This window comes from Myotis daubentonii, chromosome 15 (genome assembly GCF_963259705.1).
Source record: "Myotis daubentonii chromosome 15, mMyoDau2.1, whole genome shotgun sequence".
Classification (NCBI taxonomy): domain Eukaryota; kingdom Metazoa; phylum Chordata; class Mammalia; order Chiroptera; family Vespertilionidae; genus Myotis; species Myotis daubentonii.
In genome coordinates, this window is record NC_081854.1 from 2,273,294 (window position 1) to 2,293,756 (window position 20,463).

Genomic DNA, 20,463 nt, shown 5'->3' on the forward strand with positions numbered 1-20,463 from the left:
TACATAAAAGGGTACGGTCTTTTTTTTTTTTTTTTTTTTTTTTTTTTTTAGTTTTATTCATTTCAAACGGGCCGTAGTTTGCCCACGGCTGCCTTAGACTCTGCTTATGGGCCACCCCGTTAGCATCTTAGAGACTACCTAGACCTCAGGTTAGGATCCACCACTCAGGACGGGCAGCCCTTCAGACTGCCTCCTGGGTGTGAGGGTGGAACATGCCTATACCAGGCGCCCATTGTGTGCCAGGCACTGTAACCCCTCTGGGGACCCAACAGTGAACTAAACAACCCATGGGGTTGACGGTCTAGTAGTGCGAGGCGGGGTGTAGGAAAGAGTAGTAAATGAGGGAGGCGAGCCCAGAGGGCTGCGAGCGCTCTGAAGGAAATGCGGTAAGTGGCCTGGGCGGGCTTCCTGCAGAGGTGGCATTTGAGCTGAGGCTGCATGGTGAGGAGGGAGCCACCAGGAGGGGCCTGAGTCCAGAGGACGGAGGGCTGAGACAAGGTGAGGAGGTCAGCCGGGGTCTGGTCACTCAGAGGCTGGTGGGCATATGACTGTTCTTCCTGGACAATGGTGAGCAAGAGGCTAAGTGTGAAGGGAGGTGACCACTCTTGCACTTTAAAATAAATAAATACAGCCGGGGCCGGTGTGGCTCAGTGGATGGAGCGTCGGCCTGTGGACTGGGGGGGTCCCGGGTTCGATTCCGGTCGGGGGCATGTGCCTGGGTTGCGGGCACATCCCCAGTGGGGGGTGTGCAGGAGGCGGCTGGTCGATGTTTCTCTCTCATCGGTGTTTCTGGCTCTCTATCTCTCTCCCTTCTTCTCTGAAAAATCAATAAACTATATTTTGAAAAAATAAATAAATAAATATATATATATATATATATATATATATATATATATATATATATATATATTATTTCAGAGGAAGGGAGAGAGAGAGGAAAGTCAATGATGAGATTCATGGATCGGCTGCCTCCTGCACGCCCCCTACTGGGGATCGAGCTCACAACCCCGGGCATGTGCCCTAACCTGGAGTCGAACCAGTGACCTGGCAGTGTATGGGACAATGCTCAACCAAATGAAGTGCACTGGCCAGGCCCATGGTGGAGACTTGGCCCTGGACTTCCAGCCTGGAGAACTGGGAGCCATACATGTCTGTTGTTTACGAGCCACCTGGTCAGTAGTGTTTTGTTACAGCTGCCCACACAGACTCAGACATCCATCAACAACACTGTGGATAGCCCGGCCGGCTTGGCTCAGTGGTTGAGTGTTGACCTAAGAACCAGGAGGACACAGTTCCATTCCCGCTCAGGGCACAGGCCCAGATTGCCGGCTCGATCCCCAGTGTGGGGCATGCTGGAGGCAGCCAGCAGCCGGGCAATGATTTTTCTCTCATCGTTGATGTTTCTGTCTCTCTTTCCCTCTCCCTCTCTGAAATAAATAACAATAAATTTTTAAAAATACAAAGACGAAAAAAAACACAAAACCCACCCACCTGCCATGGAGAAAGAAGACCAGTCCCCTTAGATACAGGCTTGGCACCAAGGACATGACCCGCCCACTCGAGGCCGGCTCCCTTGGCCAGGAGAGTGAGCACCTGGAAAAGAGCCAGGGTTGTCATGGAGACGGCCTCGGGCTATGGAGTCAAGAACAGGGACCTCAGGAGGCGGAGGCCGCCACCCACCACACCTCCACCTGGTTCCTTTCTCAGAGGGCGGGGCACTTCAGCAGCCGGCACAGCAAGCCCCGCCCCCAGGACTTTGTAGTCCAATGGGAGGCCAGGTCCGCAATGAGTGGGTTGGCCATACATACAAGATTGAAAATAAAGGCAGAGTATGGACAGAGGGTGACGTGACAGGGAGGCTATTTTATTTATTTATTTTTAAAGTATGTGTGTGTGTTTTTTTAAATGTTTTATTGATTTTCTACAGAGAGGAAGGGAGAGGGATAGAGAGTTAGAAACATCGATGAGAGAGAAACATCGATCAGCCGCCTCCTGCACGCCCCCCACTGGGGATGTGCCCGCAACCCAGGTACATGCCCTTGACCGGAATCGAACCTGGGACCCTTGAGTCCGCAGGCTGACGCTCTATCCACTGAGCCAAACCGGTTCTGGCTATTTTTAAAGTTTTAAAAAAATATATGTTGATTGATTTCAAAGAGGAAAGAAGAGAGAGACAGAGACATCAACGATGAGAGAGGATCACTGATCCGCTGCCTCCCACTCGCCCCACACTGGGGATCAAGCCTGCAACACAAGCATGTGCCCCGACCAGGAATCGAACCGTGACCTCCTGGTTCATAGGTCGACGCTCAGCCACTGAGCCACACCGGCGGGGCAAGGGAGTAAGGGGGAAAACAGGGAAGGGCACTCCAGGCAGATGGAATGGCCCGTGCGAAGGCCCTGAGTCCAGAAAGAACAAAGGCGGCGGTGTGGCTGGAGCAGAATGAAGCAGAGGGAGAGAGGCAGCCGCGAGGGAGGCCCCGGGAGCCAGGCGTGTAGAGCCTTTAGGCCGGGGGACAGGAGAGGAGGACGAGTGGGCACCCCCTGTCCCCCCCCCCACCCCCCGCCTTCCCCCGGAGGGTGTCCAGGCAAGAGTGACAAGGTGTGACCCAAGGGCGCCTCTGAAGGCACGGGAAACAAAAGAGCCAATGAGAAGGCAGTTTCAGTGGGACTGGCATCCGTCTGAGCCAATCGGCGCCAGACCCCGCCCCCCTGTCCGGGAGCCTGGTTCCCAGCCCAGGCCAGCCCCGCCCAGGCCCCTCGCTCACCTGGACTCGCGCCCCGCCCCCTCCCTGCTCCCTGCTTGGTCTCCCCGGCATCCGGCCGGGCCTCCTCGTGGGTCCCACAGGAATTTCTCTAGAGCATTCGCCGGATCATGTGACTCTCCAGCTTGAAACCTTTTCAATGGCTTCTCAGTGCCCCAGGAATGCGTCCAGCATTCGGCCTGGCCCAGGAGGCCGGGCACAGTCGCAGCTCTGGCCTCTGTGCCGCCCCAACCCAAGGCTCCCGGGTTCCCCCCAGCACACACACTGTGCTGTTCTCTCTGCCTGAAATTTCCTTTCCCCGCTACCTCCAGTCCTGAATTCCTTTCCCAACATAAGCCTTTAGAAATTGGATGACAGACCTAGCCGGTGTGGCTCAGTGGATAGAGCCTGGGTCTGCAGACCAAAGGGTCCCGGGTTCGATTCCGGTCAAGGGCACTTATCTTGGTTGCAGGCTCCTCCCCAGCTCCAGCCATGATCAGAGCTCATGCAGGAGGCAACTAATCGATGTGTTTCTCTCTTTCCCCTCTATTCTTCTCTCCCTTAAAAAAAAAAAAAATCAATGGAAAAATATCCTCAGGTGAGGATGAACAAAAAATAAAATAAAATAAATTGGATGACAAAATAACAAGCATGCCCCCTCGGTATATAAAACTGTCCCTGCCCTGACTGGCAGTTGGACAGACATGAGCAGAGCAAGGACCATAGGCCAGGCACTGAAGGTCACCGAGGCGGGAAGCCCTGGGTACCTAGCAACGGGCAAAACAAGAACCTTGCCCCCAGTGTGACCTCCCTACCCCCTCCCCTGCCCCAGCATATTGCTGGCCATGTAGTTCAAACCCTGCCCTGAACTTCCCTCCTAGGGCATGTTGCTCCTTATATAGGTTTGATCCCCTTAGATGGGGAATGAATGAGGGAGGCTGGAGACTGAAAGTCCTTAAGCATTCAGCCCCCAGAACAATGAGGTTCTTTCTTTCAAACATTTTAAAACATATATATTTTAGCCCTGGCCGGTTTGGCTTGGTGGACAGAGCGTCTGCCTGCGGACTGAAGGGTCCCAGGTTCAATTCTGGTCAGGGGCACATGCCCAGGTTTTGGGCTTGATCCCCAGTGGGGGACATGCAGGAGGCAGCCAATCCATGATTCTCATCATTGATGTTTCTATCCCTCCCTCTTCCTTCCTCTCTGAAATCAATAAAAATATATTAAAATATATTTTATTTATTTTTAAAATATATTTTTATTGATTTCAGAGAGGAAGGGAGAGAGAGATAGAAACATCAAAGATGAGACAGAATCATGGATCAGCTGCCTCCTACACGCCCCACACTGGAGGATCGAGCCCGCAACCTGGCCATGTGCCCTTGACCGGGAATCGAACCGTGACCTCCTCGTTCACAGGTCGACGCTCACCCACTGCGCCAGGACAGCCAGGCAACATGACGTTCTGACCTGCATCCAATACAGCTAGGCCTCCGTTGTGTATCAGCTCCGGGCCCAGAGAAACAGCACAACCCAGCCAGCGACGCCATGGCTGCCTCAGGAACAGCTGCGTTGACTAATGACCCGCAGCCCTGGTGCCTAATCAATAGAGACCCGACCCTGATCCCTGATAGGACACAGCTGGGAGCTGATGAGGATTCCACTGGGATTCTCCCGAAAAACACCCTCAAGACCAGGACCCAACGAGGCTCTCTCTAGGAAGCAAGCCCATACCTTTCCCCATCGCCTCCCACTTGGCGAACTTCCTCTCTCTCTCTCTCTCTCTCTCTCTCTCTCTCTCTCTCTCTCTCTCTCCCTTCCTCTCTGAAATCAATGGAAATATAAAATTTTAAAATAGTGTTATTGAGCAAGTGCTTTTAAATATCATGCTCCTAGCCCAGTGATGGCGAACCTATGACACGCGTGTCAGAGGTGACACGCGAACTCATTTTTTTTGGTTGATTTTTCTTTGTTAAATGGCATTTAAATATATAAAATAACTATCTTAAATACAAGTCTTTGTTTTACTGTGGTTGAAAATATCAAAAATTTTCTATATGTGACACAGCACCAGAGTTAAGTTAGGGTTTTTCAAAATGCTGACACGCCGAGCTCAAAAGGTTCACCATCACTGTCCTAGCCCCTACAACCCCTTTAAAAAATATTTTTAATTGATTTTTTAAAAAGAAACATTGAGCCCTAACCGGTTTGGCTCAGTGGATAGAGCCCCGGCCTGCAGACTGAAGGCCCCCAGGTTTGATTCCGGTCAAGGGCATGTGCCTTGGGTGTGCAGGAGGCAGCTGACGGATGTTTCTCTCTCATCGATGTTTCTAACTCTCTATCCCTCCCCCTTCCTGTCTGTAAAAAATCAATAAAATATATTTTAAAAAAATATTTAAAATATCAAAATATTTTATTGATTTTTTTACAGAGAGGAAGGGGGAGGGATAGAGAGTTAGAAACATGGATGAGAGAGAAACATCCATCAGCTGCCTCCTGCACACTCCCCACTGGGGATGTGCCCACAACCAAGGTAGATGTCCTTGACCGGAATCGAACCTGGGACCCTTGAGTCTGCAGGCCGACGCTCTATCCACTGAGCCAAACCGGCTAGGGCAATAAAATATATTTAAAAAAAGAAATATTGATGTGAGAGCGAAACATCGATTGGCTGCCTCTTGCACGCCCCCTACTGGGGATCCAGCCCCCAAACCGGACACGTGCCCTGACCTGGTATCGAACCAGCGACCTTTCAGTGCACAAGAGGATGCCAAACCAACTGTGCCATGTAGGGAGTGGCTACAGGGTGAAGCCTCAGACTGACCTGTTGGCAAAGCCACAAACAAGTCCCAGCTCAGAGGGCACAGCCCTCTTAGCATAATTACCCTATAAGGCTTCCTAGATCCTATCTGGGCAGCTAATGGGCTGCCAAAACAAGTGAAACTCACAAGAACATTGTAACTATGGTGACCACCACCTTGTTTACTTCTGGCTATAAAATAAAGGCTCAGCTTTCCATCTGGATCCCTCTCTGTGGCCTTAGCCAGGCACAGGAGATCCACTAGACCCAGCTTATTCTGTCTGTCTGTCTTTTCTACATCCTTGGCCGCCCCACCCCTCAGGGTCACCAAACCCTTGGCTGTGCTGGCCCGGCACAGTGCCTGGCCCCTACCCTTTCTCCAGTCCCTGGGAAAGGCAAAGATTTACTGAGGTTGGCTGGCTGGGAAACCTTTATCCCCTTGCTTCCCCTCACGTTCCCGCTCTCTGAGCTGCAAGAGTCACGCTACCCACTTGCTAAGGCCAGAAGGAACAAGGGGGCTTGCATGGGTGAGGCACATGCAGAAGCAGCGGTCCCCACTCTCCTCATTTCTCTCACCCTCCACGGCCTTCCCCTTAACTTGGAGAAGGAACCCATTCCACACCGTTTCAAGCTCGGACAGTACAGAAGGGTGGAGCGCAGGCAGCTCCGGTCCTGGGAGTCAGACAATGTTGCTAGTTCCCTCTGTCCTCCTCCAGGTCCTCCAGACAGCCCCGAGGTCAGCAATCAGCGCTGACGAACAGGCTGTGGGCGGGGCACTCCTGCTCCTCCCCCTCTTCACACGATCACGCAGAGCCTCGCCACGTTTTTACACAGCGAGCGTCCTCATCCTTTCTTTCTTTTTCTTTTTTTAAATATATTTTATTGATTTTCCACAGAAAGAAAGGGAGAGGGACAGAGAGTTAGAAACATCGATCAGCTGCCTCCTGCACACCCCCCACTGGGGATGTGCCAGTAACCAAGGTACATGCCCTTGACCGGAATCGAACCTGGGACCCTTCAGTCCACAGGCTGACGCTCTATCCACTGGGCCAAACCGGCTAGGGCGTCCTCATCCTTTCTTAATGGGTGTATAGCATTACACCGGGTGGACCAATCAGGATGGATTACCCAAATCCCCCCACGCGTGGGCGGCTAGCTTGTTTCTGGTCTTTTGCAGGGATGCACACAACTGCACGGATTAAAAGCTGGCACGGAGCCATAACCGGTTTGGCTCAGTGGATAGAGCGGTGGCCTGTGGACTGAAGGGTCCCAGGTTCGATTCCGGTCAAGGGCATGTACCTTGGTTGCAGGCACATCCCCAAGAGGGGGTTTGCAGGAGGCAACTGATGGATGTTTCTAACTCTCTATCCCTGTTCCGTCCTCTCTGTAAAAAATCAATAAAATATATTTTTTAAAAAAAGCTGGCGCGGAGAGCGGTTTGTGTGTTTCTGAGTACGTTTCTGAGTACAATGATCCCATGGATACGCTCCCTAGTTAAGGCTGTTCCAAATCACAGTCTCCCAAGCCGGGTATGAAAAGGTCCTGTTTCTCACACACACACATACACACACACAGACACACACACACACACACATTTATATATCTAATTGCTTTCAGAGAGGAAGGGAGAGGGAGAGAGAGAAACGATCAATGCTGAGAATTGGCTGCCTGCTGCACACCCCCTACGGGGTATCAAGCCCACAACCTGGTTGGAATCGAACCCGGGACCCTTCAGTCCGCAGGCCGATGCTCTAGCCACTGAGCAACACCAGCTAGGGCCGTTTCCCACACTCTCGCCAGCGATCATGCTGAGCATGTAGTCCAGGCGTCCAGCTGGGGGTGTCAGGAGCCTTTTCTGCTCCACTTGAGGTATCTGAGATGTGGCCCTGTTGGTGCGTCTCCATCAGCTCCTCCTTCCTCTTCCCTAACCCTCGGCGTTTATCCTGCAGGTTTCAGCTGAAACGCGGCTGCCTCCAGGAAGTCCTCGGGGATCACTCTCCGGGAGGGTGACTGGCTCTGCGTCTGCCTCCTCCTCCGCCAGACCGTGAGCTCCCTGCAGGCAGGGCCCCAGGGCCTCTGTGGCTCCAGCACCAAGGACAGATCCAGCCCACAGTAGGTGCTCACTAAATACTGGTGGCTCCCGGTCAGGGGAATACATGCGGAGAAATATATGCAGAGCCGGCCCATAGTAGGTGCTCAGCTAACACCGATTACTTAGGACTGAAAGAATCTGCCCGGCTTATCCCCAGGGGGTAAACTGAGGCTTGGAGAAGGGAAACACTTGCTCGGGCAGCCAAGGGAAGGCTGGAGTCAGGTTCTAGTCGGGAGTGTCCCTACTTTCCCTGAAGCCTCGGTCACGACTTCATTCATCCCCTCCCCCGGCCACCCCCTCCCCCGGCCACCCCCTCCCCCGGCCCAGAGCCTGGCAGAGACCGGACCGATAAATGTGTGTTTGTTGAAGGAATGAATGAATATGTGTTTGGAGGGGAGAGGAGCTGGACCCAGCCTCCCAGGACCTCAGCGCGCTCCTCCCTCTGGGAGGCCAGAGGCCAGGCCCCCTAACCGCCCCCCCTTCCCCATTCCCCACCTCCTCGCCCCCGGGGTCCCCCTCCTCCTCCTGCTTCCGGCTCCCCAGCCAGTCTTTCCTCTCCCAGGCTGGGAGGAAAGGCGGGTTTCCGGGGGGAAGGCTTAGGCGGTGACACCGAGCCCAGCCTCCTCCACCCGCCCCCCTCCACGCTACGCTCGGGCCCTCCCTCCCCGCCACCACCGTCCACTCGGCCGGCCGCGGGGAAGGAAGAAAGGCGCCGAGGAGGCCGAGGTAAGCGCGGGGCGCCCGGCGATCGGGCCCAGGGCGGGCTCCCCGCTCAGGGATCTGCACGGCCGCCTCCGGGGCCCCGATTCTGCAGATCATGCCTGCGGGGAGGGCAGGCTGGGCCCCGCCAGGAGATCGCCCCCACCCCCGGGGGCGGGGGGCTAGGGACCCCCGGCAGCCTCCCTCGGGGTGCAGGCGCCTGGCCCTCGGCTTCCTCCTCCCTGGAGAATCCGGGCAGCTGCGCCCCAGCCCCTGCCTCTCCCTCGTCGGAGGAGCCCAGCCCCCTCCCTCCCTCCCCGCCCAGCCCCTGGGGCCCAGGACCCCGTGCCCCGCACGTCTGGGGGGGTCTGGAGGCTGCATTCCAGGCATCGCCGCAGCCCAGGTCCCATCCCCAGCCCCACCTCCCAGTCCCAGGAGTCAGGCCCCCAACACCCTCCCCCCGGGCTCAGACCCAAGAGCTCTCCTCCTCCCGCCGCTCCCAGCCCCGCACCTGGGCACACACACCCCGCTTCCGGGGCCTCCTGACTCTGCCTCCCCCCCACCCCCGCCCCTCCAGCCGCTCCCATGGCGGGGCCCCTAGGGAAATAGCAGTCGCCGACTTTGTATCCTGTCTCCAGTTCTGTCTGTGTGTCTGTCTCCCTGACTCTCCCTACCCCGACTCCCCCATGGTCTTCTGACCTGTTTGCACGGTCTCTATCTGTCCAAACCTCTTCGTTTTCTCTCCATCTCTGTCCCCGTGGGGTGTCCTGCTCTCGGGGCTCCCCATCCTGCCCTCTCTGGCTCACACCTCTGTTGCTCTCTCCTCCTTTCTCCGGCTAAATACCTGACCCCTTCACTTCCATCACTGTCTCTACTTCTCTTTCACGTATCCCCCCACCGCCCCCCCCAAATCTCTCCACCTCTCTCCTTTCTCCCACAGGCATGGATCCGCAGCCCCCTCCACCCGCCCAGGGCAGCCCACCTCACCGTGGCCGGGGTCGGGGCCGGGGCCGTGGCCGGGGCCGAGGCCGAGGACGAGGCCGGGGCGCCCGGGGAGCCACTGGAGCCCCCCGGGCGCCCCTGCCCTGCCCCACCTGCGGCCGCCTCTTCCGCTTCCCCTACTACCTCTCGCGCCACTGGCTGAGCCACTCGGGCCTCCGACCCCACGCCTGCCCGCTGTGCCCCAAGGCCTTCCGCCGGCCCGCCCACCTGGCCCGCCACCTGCGCGGCCACGGCCCGCAGCCGCCCCTGCGCTGCGCCGCCTGCCCCCGCACCTTCCCGGAGCCCGCGCAGCTGCGGCGCCACCTGGCCCAGGAGCACGCGGGCGGCGAGGTGGAGCTGGCCATCGAGAGGGCGGCCAAGGAGGCCGGGGCCGCCGCCACCGGCGCCGATGAGGCCGCCGCCGCCGAGCAGCCGGGCCCCGCCGCCGCGGGCGCCCCGGAGGAGGAGGAGGAGGAGGAGGTCGCGTGGCCGGACGCGTGGGCCGCAGGGGAGCCCGCCGCGCCCGTGGCCCCCGCCAGCGCCGATCCCCCGGAGTCGGAGGCGGAGGAGACGGAGGCCGGGGCGGCCGAGCTGCGGGCCGAGCTGGCGCTGGCGGCCGGGCGGCAGGAGGAGAAGCAGGTGCTGCTCCAGGCCGACTGGACGCTGTTGTGCCTGCGCTGCCGCGAGGCCTTCGCCACCAAGGGCGAGCTGAAGGCGCACCCGTGCCTGCGCCCCGAGGGCGAGCAGGAGGGCGAGGGCGGGCCGCCGCCGCGCCCCAAGCGCCACCAGTGCCCCATCTGCCTCAAGGCCTTCGCCCGGCCCTGGTCGCTGTCCCGCCACCGGCTGGTCCACTCCACCGACCGCCCCTTCGTGTGCCCGGACTGCGGCCTGGCCTTCCGCCTCGCCTCCTACCTCCGCCAGCACCGCCGCGTGCACGGCGCGCTCAGCCTGCTGGCCCCGCTGCCCGCGGCGGCCCGGAAGGACGACAGGGCCTCGGGCGGCCGGAACTCGGGGAAGGGGCCCGAGGGCGGCGAGGGGGCCGGGCCGGAGGGGGGAGAAGGCGGGCAGAACGGGGGGGACCCGGCCCCCGCCCGGCCGCCGGCGGGGGAACCCCGCTTCTGGTGCCCGGAGTGCGGCAAGGGCTTCCGGCGCCGCGCGCACCTGCGGCAGCACGGGGTCACCCACTCGGGGGCGCGCCCCTTCCAGTGCGTGCGCTGCCAGCGCGAGTTCAAGCGCCTGGCCGACCTGGCGCGCCACGCGCAGGTGCACGCGGGGGGCCCGGCCCCGCACCCCTGCCCGCACTGCCCGCGCCGCTTCTCGCGCGCCTACAGCCTCCTGCGCCACCAGCGCTGCCACCGCGCCGAGCTGGAGAGGGCGGCCGCGCTGCAGGCGCTGCAGGCCCAGGCCCCGCCGTCGCCCCCGCCGCCCGCGCCCGCCGGGCCCGGCGAGGAAGGGCTGCCCCTGCCCCTCGCACACATCAAGGAGGAGCCGCCCTCCCCGGGGAGCCCGCCCCGGTCGCCGCCGGCCCCCCCTGTCTTCCTCAGCGCCTCCTGCTTCGACAGCCAAGACCACTCCGCCTTCGAAATGGAGGAGGAGGAGACTGACAGCAAAGCGCACCTGCAGGGCTCGGGCGGCCTGGCCTCCTGACCCTCGCCGCGCCCTCGCCCCCGCCCCTCCAGCCGGCCCCGGTTTGCAATATGGAGGAGAGAAGTTGAAGGAGGGGGGTCCCTCCTCCACCTGCCCACCGCCCCTCGCAGCCCTGACACTAAGCGGGGGTGGGGCCTTGCGCGCCCCTCCCTCTCCCTCACCCGCCCTCCCCCAGGTCCCCTTTGCCGGTTGGGAACTGCTCACCCAGCTCATCAGAGGCAGGGCCCCTTGGAAAGGGAGGGGGGCAGGACACTGGCCAGAAGGATGGAGACTGGGGGACCCCCGCCCGCTGCCCTGTTTGTACACACTGGACACGTCGCCTCTTTGGAACTGCCAGGCCTTGGGGGTCCCCAGTGAGCAGAGGCCCGCCCCTGTCCCTCTGTGTGTCTGTGAATAAATGTGAGTTCGTGAAGGAGAGTGAGGCTGTCTGTGGAGGGTCTGGGTGAGCCAGGGTCCGGCCCACAGTCTGTGAACGCGGGTTTCCCGCGGGCAGGATGCAGAGTTTGGCCAAAGAAGACGCAGAAGGAGTGGGAGAAGAGTTACCATCGTCCGTGGGGAGCTGCGGGGAGCCCCTTGCCGCGCCCGCCCGCCCCCGCCCCCCCCCCACCCCCCTCCGCTGGAATGCAGCATGTGCTGTCGGTCAGCAAACGCCAGGCCCAGTGCTGAGCTCTGAGGATGCCCAGACGAAGCCACAACCCTCAGAGGAGCTGGAATGTGTGTGTTTTTTGGGGGTGTATTTTTGTGTGTTTTTGCTAATTTATTCAGTTTTTTATTTATATTTTATTGATTGTTTACAGAGAGGAAGGGAGAGGGATAGAGAGTTAGAAACATCGATCAGCTGCCTCCTGCACACTCCCTACTGGGGATGTGCCTGCAACCAAGGTACATGCCCTTGACCAGAATCGAACCTGGGACCCTTCAGTCTGCAGGCCAACGCTCTATCCACTGAGCCAAACCAGTTAGGGCAGGCATTATTCAGTTTTATTAAGTTATAAAATATATCAATATTCAGAAATTCATATCTATCTATTATCTACCTATTATCTACCTATGGATCTACGTATCTATGGATCTACGTATCTATGGATCTACCTATCTATGGACAAACAGCAGGTACTCAAAGGGGCACCAGCACCCCCAGCATCTCCTGCATCACACAGCCAAATTGCCGATCAAACTCCACTGCTTCTTCCCTCTCGGTGAAATGCTGACGACTTCTCCCCAGTCTGGCAGCCTTCTCACGCTCTCGTTGAGCCTTCCTCTTCATGGCCTCTCGCTCTGGCCTCTGCTCATCTGTGATGGGTGTTGACATGACTGGCCCCGGAACCTCGGGTGGCCTCCATAGAACTGGCTGGCGGGTGAAATGCTGGAGTGGATGGTGGTTGGGAGGCTTGAGCGGGGCCGGGGGCTGGCTCACAGCGGAGTGCACAGGCTCCCGCTTCCGGGAAGCACAAGGTGATGCTATGTCGGGCCCAGGCCTAGAAGCCGGAGGCCGAGGGACCCTAGGCTGGGCAGGGTTGTTGAGACCTGGTCCGGCTGAGTTGGTCGACATTGGCTGAGCTGATCTGACAGGACCTGCCACAGATGCAGGAGTTGGCAGGGTTGCAGTGGCTGCAGCGGGCTTGGCAGGGTTGGTCACGGCAGGCCGACGTGATGCCCGAGGCTGTGGCCTGCGAGGAACAGGTCGAGCCGGAGGCTTGTTGTCCGTGGTTGGAAAAACCGATGGCACCAACTTGACCTTCCCGGGAGAAGGCAGCTTGTCCTGGGATGGAGGTGGAGACCCTTTGTCAGAACTTCCATCTGGTTTTGGGGGGTTGACTTGAGTCTTCACAGGACCTTGGCCCTCACGGGGGCGCATTTTCAGCCATGGTTTGAAAACTGGGCGTGGTGGGGGGCCTTTGGGGTTGCTTGAGTTTCCCAGGGCCCGCGAGGAAGACGGGTCAGTTTTCTCATCACTCCTCTTGCCCAGTGCGTGGAAAACCTGCGTAGACTCCAGCAAGTGCATCTGCAGGCGGCTGCGAGGCTTTTTGACGGCCTCTTGCGGCAGCTCAGGATGATTTTTCTTTCTCTTCATCTTGGGAATGGCTAGCTTCTCCTCTGCCTTTGTTGGGGTTCAACCCCAGCAGGTCCAGGGGTTCCCAAAGGTGTGGACGGAGTCGGCGAAGAAGGAATGACACGAAGACAGCGTTTAGTTGATCAGCATCCTAGCCAGGTTCTTCAGCCAGCTTCTCCAGCCAAGTTCTCTCCAGCCAGTTTCTCTCCAGCCAGGTTCTGTCTTTATTATCCCGTTACATCTGTATTTATACCAGTTGATTGTAATCCCATTCATTCTATTCCAAAGGCTAGGGTGTGTGTTAATCTAATTCTGTTGAGTTTAATCCTATCCATTCTATTCCAAAGGATAGGGCGTTTGTTAATCTAGTTCTGTTGAGTTTAATCCTGTCTAGGTTAATCTCTGTGTTCCATTACCAGGGCTACTCCACTGCTCTACTGCTAAGCTACAAGAAAGTGACTGAAGGAGATTATCCTACCCAGTAAAGGTTATGGCCTCCCAGCCTCGCTGCTGGCCTTCCCTGGGACCGCCCTGTGTCGGTGGGTCTCCAGGGGTCTAGGCTTTGGTGCTTTCCCTGGTGGGCAGACCCCTGGGGATGTGGGCCCAACAAGTCCCAAATTTATTGCCAACAGTCTTAGTTCAAGTTCTTCATAAGTAGTCCATGGTATTTCTGTAACACTAGGGGGTTTTACTGATTCATTCTGTTCTTTAGTCCTGTTAACCCTAACTCCAGGGAAAAATCCTCACCTGGGGAAACAACCTTTCTCGGGGAGGTGACCTTGGTTAAAACACATAGCGCCAAGAAGGGGAGCAAACATATTAAGAACAGTATGCCATAGACGCCAGGTCCCTTGAAACATTTGCTGTGCAGATGTTTCTTCCCTGCAGCGACTGTGTCAAGCAGCAAGGATGGACCGGCTTCCGGCATGCCTTGACTTTGTTCCCTGACTGCTTCCTCTCCTCAGCTCTCTTGGAGTAGTTTTCTTTGTTTCTTTTGTTTTTTTCCAGCCCATGGCTCTTAGTTTTTGTTGGGGTCCACCCCCAGCAGGCCCAGGGGTTCCCCAAGGTGTGGACGGAGTTGGCAAAGAAGGAATGACACGTAGACAGCGTTTGGTTGGTCAGCAGCCTAGCCAGGTTCTCTAGCCAGGATTCCAGCCAAGTTCTGTGTTTTATTGTCTTGTTACATCTGTATTTATACCAGTTGATTTTAATCCTATCAATTTCTATTCCAAAGGTTAGGGCGTTTCTTATCTTCATTCCGGGAAGTAAAGATTATGTAGCTTAAGCGGGATTGTTTGTAGTTAAAGTGATTAAGTACCCGCCTGGCACTTAGTTAAGGGGTTTTGTTCCCTCCCTAACTTCAGGGAAAAATCCCTACCTGGGGAAACAACCTTTCTCGGAGAGGTGACCTTGGTTAAAACACATAGCGCCAAGAAGGTGAGCAAACATATTAAGAACAGTATGCCACAGACGCCAGGTCCCTTGAAACATTTGCTGTGCAGATGTTTCTTCCCTGCAGCGACTGTGTCAAGCAGCAAGGATGGACCGGCTTCCGGCAAGTTTTGCTGGCCCTGCTGGCTGCAGCTTTCTGAGGTTTGCTGTTAGAATGCTTGGCCAGGTTTGCAGGAGCCGTGCCCCTGGCTGCAGCATTGCAAAGAACCACTTCTCCCACAGACACACAGTCTGGGCTCTCGGGCTTGATCTTGGCCTTGCAGGCATCACCGATAGGCTCAGGGGCTTTCTGTTTGTACTTCGCGCCTTGATCAGCACGAGTCTTTCTGACGCCTGACTTTTTCTGCACCTCGTGCACCCTGAGGCTCCTGGTGTCTTTGCTTTGAACACCTTGGGTCCTTGCGGCTGATCAAGGTGACCCAAGGAAGTTAAGACCGTGGAAGGTGAATACCTTTCACCAGGGTAGCGATGTCTGCAAAACTGTCATTAGATTCAGTCCCATTTTCAAGAGTCCCTTGGACCTTAAGGCTCAGGCTATTCTTTCCCAAACCAGAGTTGTCACCACCAGGCTCTCCTCTTGGGAAAGGGGGTCAGTGCAGGCCAGCACCTGAGGAATGCCAGGGACTTCTGACATTATTTTAAAATATCTTTTTATTGATTTGGGAGAGAAACATCAATTGGCTGCCTCCCACATGCACCCTGCCTGGGGAGGGAGCTTGAAGCCTGGGCATGTGCCCTGACCAGAAATTGAACTGGCACCCTTTCGGCCAACGGAACCACACTGTCCAGGGCTGGAATGCTAATTTTAAAAAAACTTTTTATTTATTGGAGAGAGAGGGAGAGAGAGAGAGAGAGAGAGAGAGAGAGAGAGAGAGAGAGAGAGATCCTGTTATTCCACATACTGATGCATTCATTGATTGACTCTTGTCTGTGCCCTGACTGGGGATCGAACCTGCAACCTTGGAGTGTCAGGATGATGCTCTCACCACCTGAGCCACCCGGCCAGGGTGGAGCTGGGAGCCTAGATCTCTGTCCAGGACAGTGTAGCCAGGAGCCACAGGCAGCTGGCTCCATTCATATGTAGGGTAACGAGTTTAAAATAAAAGGGAATAAGAGGAAAGTTCCTCAGCCGCATTATTGCAAGCGCCAGTGGCCCGCTGAGGCCGGTGGCCACTCTGTTGGAAAGCATGGATCCAGAACGTTCTGTCATCCAGGACAAGGCTGCCTGAGATGACGACCGATTGGCAATCCAGCCTCGGGTATCTATAAGGGCTCCCCGGCCGCTGCAGGGCTCGGTGAGGACAAACAGGCGGAGGGCGGGGCTTGCTGAGGTCAATTTCTGACCTGAATATAGAGGGGAGGTGGGGCGGGAACAGCCTGGGCAAAGGCGGCGAGGGGGGCGGGCTCTGTGTGTTAGAGAAAGAAAGCGATTGGGGGTGGAGACAGTCATTTTCTACAAATCCTCTGAGTGTTTATTTTTTAATTTTTTTATTGATTGATTTGAGAGAGAGAGAGAGAGAAATGTGTGGTTCCACGTATCGCTGCATTCATTGGTTGATTCTTGTGTGTGCCCTGACCGGGGACCGAACCTGCAACCCTGGCGGATCGGGGTGATGCTCTAAGCAGCTGAGCTACGTAGCCAGGGCTGGGTGGGTTTTTTAAAAATTTATTTTTATTCTATGTTTTGGTTGATTTTTAGAGAGAGAGGAAGGGAGAGGGATGGAGAGATAGAAACATTGATGAAAGAGAAACATCCTCGATTGGCTGCCTCCTGCACGCCCCCTACTGGGGGGGATGGAGCCTGCAACCCAGGCAGGTGCCCTGACCGGGAATCCAACTGTGACCTCCTGGTTCATTGGTCTACGCTCAACCACTGAGCCACACCGGCCGGCCGGTGGTGTGTGTGTGTGTGAATGCGTGTGTGTGTGTGTATGTGTGTGTGTGTGTGGTGTGTGTCTCTGTGTGTGTGTATGTGTGTGTTTGTGTGTGTATGTGTATGTGTGTGTATGTGTGTGTCTCTCTGTGTGTGTCTCTCTGTGTGTGTGTCTGTGTGTGTGTGGTGTGTGTCTGTGTGTGTGTGCGTGCGCATGCGTGTGTGTCTGTGTGTATGTGTGTGTCTCTGTGTGTGTCTCTGTGTTTCTGTGTGTGTGCATGTGTGCGTGTGTATGTGTATGTGTCTGTGTGTGCATGTGTGTGTGCATGTGTGTGTGTGTGTGTGTGTGTGAGAGAGAGAGAGAGAGAGAGAGAGAGAGAGAGAGAGAGAGAGAGATTTCAGGCCCTAGGACTGGGGAGGAGAAGGTTGTGTCCAACCAGTCTTCCTGAAACCCCTTCTCATTCCTCCTGTGCACAGACACCCGCCTCCCCCAGCGCCTTCGACGGCTCTCTCGGGACATTGTCCGCTGGGGGAACCTCTGCAGCCGTCAGGCCGGCGGGAGAGGGCGAGAGCAGCCCTGTCCTCAGGCTCTGGGAGGGGAGGCGTCCCTGCTGGGAGCGGCAGACGAGGAGGGAAGCGGGAAGATGGCGGAGGAGAGCCGGGGAGGGGGGTGGTCACGCCGAGCTGCTCAGAATCCCGCTGAGCTCTTGGAGCCGAGCCCGGCACGCAGCCAGCACTCAGCACGTGTGGCCGTGTCATCCTCACCCGGGGAGGAAGTTGGGGGCAGTGGGAGTAAGACCAGCTGGGCACCCCCCCTCCCCTCCACCACCGGGAGCTGCCAGACCAGCAGAGGGGATGGGAAATAATAAAATCCGGGCAAAGAAGCGAGGGGTGCAAACGGAGACCGGGTCTCCCACAAGCTAGATCCTCAGGAAGCCACAGCTTCGCCTGGGGCGCTGGGGAGATGGGGGGGAGCAGGTTATGCTTTCGTGACCTCAAAGCCACCTCCCCCCCAAGACTCTCCAGTGGCTCCCTATGGCCATATGCAAATGCGGGCCCCCAGTGAGTGCGCACCCACCGCGGCCAGACACCCGTCCAGCACCATCCCAAGCGCAGGACCCGCTGAGGGAGGGCATCCAACAATGGCCCCATTTACTGGAGGGGCAAACTGAGGGCTCCAGCTCAGAAGCCACCTGTCCTGTAGCCACTGCCATCCATTGAGCCTCTCGGATTAAATGAGTTACTTCAGGCCCTGGCTGGTGCGGTTCAGTGGATAGAGCTTCGGCCCGCGGACCGAAGGGTCCTGGGTCAAGGGCATGTACCTGGGTTGCGGGCACATCTCCAGTAGGGGGTGTGCAGGAGGCAGCTGGTCGATGTTTCTCTCTCATCGATGTTTCTAACTCTCTATCCCTCTCCCCTCCTCTCTGTAAAAAATCAATAAAATATATATTTTTTAAAAAGATTCCCAGGTGATTCTAATGTGCAGCCAAGGTTGAGAACCACTGCTTTAAAAAGAAACAACTTTGCCGAACCTGTTTGGCTCAGTGGATAGAGGATCGGCCTGCGGACTGAAGGGTCCCGGGTTCGATTCCAGTCAAGGGCATGTACCCTGGTTGTGGGCGCATCCCCAGTGCGGGGTGTGCAGGAGGCAGCTGATCGATCTCTCTCATCGATGTTTCTAACTCTCTATCCCTCTCCCTTCTTCTCTGTAAAAAATCAATAAAATATATTTAAAAAAGAAAGAAAGAAACAACTTACTAGTAGCATAACAATGAACACAGACACTGGTGGTGGGGGGGCTCCTTGCCTGGGGTGGGAATGGCTGGGGGGGAGGGTCAACTGGGGGAAAAGGAGACATATGTAAACCTTTAGACAATAAAAATAAAACGTATTCATTTGAGAGAGAGAAAGAGAAAGGGATGCCAGCTTGTTGTCCCCTGAATTCACGGATTGAATGTTGCATGTGCCCTGACCAGGGATCGAGCCCACAGCCTTGGAGTGCGGGGAGGGCATCTAACCCACTGAGCCGCCCGGCCAGGCCCTTTGACCCCTTCCGTTTAGAATCACTGGGATTGATAAAGAGGTTCCAACGGTCTCCTCGATGTCCTGTGAACCCCTCACCGGGCCCTCCTAACATTACCGTCTCCGTTACGTGCCCCCCGCCCCCCCCCCCCCCCCCCCGGGCCAAACAAAGAAACCAGCCCGGGCAGAGGGCTACCCCCAGGCGCCATCCTGGGCTCGGATTTCACCCACCTCCCCTGACGCGGGTGTTCTGCTCCGGCAGCGGTTCTCAACCTTCTGGCCCTTTAAATACAGCTCCTCATGTTGTGGGGACCCCCAACCATACAATTATTGTCATTGCTACTTCATCGCTGTCATGTTGCTACTGTGATGAATCGTCATGTAAATATCTGAGATGCAGGATGTATTTTCATTGTCACAAATGGAACATAATGAAAGCACAGTGATTCATCACAAAAACAATATGGAATTATATATGTTTTCCGATGGTCTTAGGCGACCCCCGTGAAAGGGTCGTTGGACCGCCAAAGGGGTCGCGACCCCCAGGTTGAGAACCGCTGTCTCCGGGATGCAGCCCGGGGTCCCCCACGGCCCCACAGCACAAGCCGGGAGGTCAGCTCGGGGTCCGTCTCAGACTCGCCGGGGCTCATGGTGACCTCGGCCAGAGGGACGTGGCCGGGAGCAAGAACACGCTCACTCACCCACGCGCTCACCGCCTCCCCAGGGCTGGTCCTGCTGGTGACCTGGGCACCTGGTGGGTAACCTGGGCATCCGGCGGACTGACAGGTGCTTGCGGGTTTCTCCCCGGAAAGGGCCCGCCTCCATCCGAGCTCCACTCGCTGTAAATCAGTCACTAAACTAGCTCACGTGGGGGGCGGATGGGGGGCGGGACCTGAGCTCAACTCCCGGGGAGCAATCTCCTGAACCCACATTTTGAAATTTTCTGTCCCTTTTCCTCCTGCCCGTTTATTTATTTATCCAATCATTTATTTGTATCTGTAGGGACTCAGCGGTATTTATTGCCTATTTCGGCACATGGTCAAATACCATGTTGTTTCGTATAAATATATTTTAGAGTCCAATACAATGTTGTTAATTTTATAGAAATATATTAGTCCAACATGACCATTTACGTCATAGAAGTATATATTATAGCCCATACGATGCTATTTATTTTATATAAATATATAATAGTCCAAGGGAATGCTATTAATTTCATATAAGTATATTATAATCCAATATGATGTCATTAATTTTATATAAATATATTATAGTCCAATAAGACATTATTTATTTCATATATATAAATATATATTTCATATAAATATATGGTTCGATACAATGCTATTTATTTTAATTTTTTTATTGATTGGAGAGAGAGAGAGAAGAAGGGGGTGGGGGGGAGAGAGAGAGAGAGAGAGAGAGAGACACCAGTTTGTTGTCCTACTTATCTATGCACTCATTGGTTGAGTCTTTCTTGTCTGTGCCCTGACCGGGATTGAACCCACAACCTTGGCGTAATGAGGCGATGCTCTAACTAACTGAGCTACCTGGCCAGAGCCTGTCATTTTATTAAAATGTATTTTTATTGATTTCAGAGAGGAAGGGAGAGGGAGAGAGAGAGAAACATCAATGATGAGAGAGAATCATGGATCGGCTGCCTCCTGCACGCCCCACCCTGGGGATCGAGCCCGCAACCCCGACATGTGCCCTGACCGGGAATGGAACTGTGACCTCCTGGTTCATAGGTCGACGCTCAACCATTGAGCCACGCCGGCCGGGCACCCAGCCTCCATGTGAGAGGGGCTCCGAGGCCCCCAGGGCGGCCGCCTGCCCACGGACACCCCGTGCAGAGCCGCGCTCTGCCTCCCGGGCTCCAGGCCCACGGCGCCAGCCCCCCTCCTCCCCGCCTCCTGAGAGGGTGGTTGGGAATTCAGCCTCCGAGACCAAGTCCCGGGCCTCCTTATCTCGCCACACCCAGCACCGTGCCTGGCACGGGCTTGAGCTCCAGAAATACTTGCTGCCACTCAGCCAGCTGCCCGGGCCCAGCCGCCCTCCCTTCCCACCTCCAGGCCTGGGCCGAGCTGTGCCCCCTCCTAA

General features: G+C 56.3%; 2 protein-coding genes across 2 annotated transcripts in view; both read left to right on the forward strand.

Annotated features, from left to right (window-relative positions):
- Positions 1 to 20,463, forward strand: part of ISOC2 (isochorismatase domain containing 2) — a 166,740-nt gene that overhangs the window by 69,612 nt on the left and 76,665 nt on the right. The window lies entirely within an intron of this gene.
- ZNF579 (zinc finger protein 579) lies at positions 8,237 to 11,375 on the forward strand. The gene is made up of 2 exons (XM_059665697.1): positions 8,237 to 8,362; positions 9,276 to 11,375. The coding sequence occupies exon 2, from the start codon at positions 9,278 to 9,280 to the stop codon at positions 10,961 to 10,963; it is 1,686 nt and encodes a 561-aa protein (XP_059521680.1). The 5' UTR covers positions 8,237 to 8,362; positions 9,276 to 9,277; the 3' UTR covers positions 10,964 to 11,375.

Bases quoted from the DNA above. Each gene is read 5' to 3' on its own strand.
- ZNF579 (XM_059665697.1), top strand. From the start codon at position 9,278: ATGGATCCGCAGCCCCCTCCACCCGCCCAGGGCAGCCCACCTCACCGT.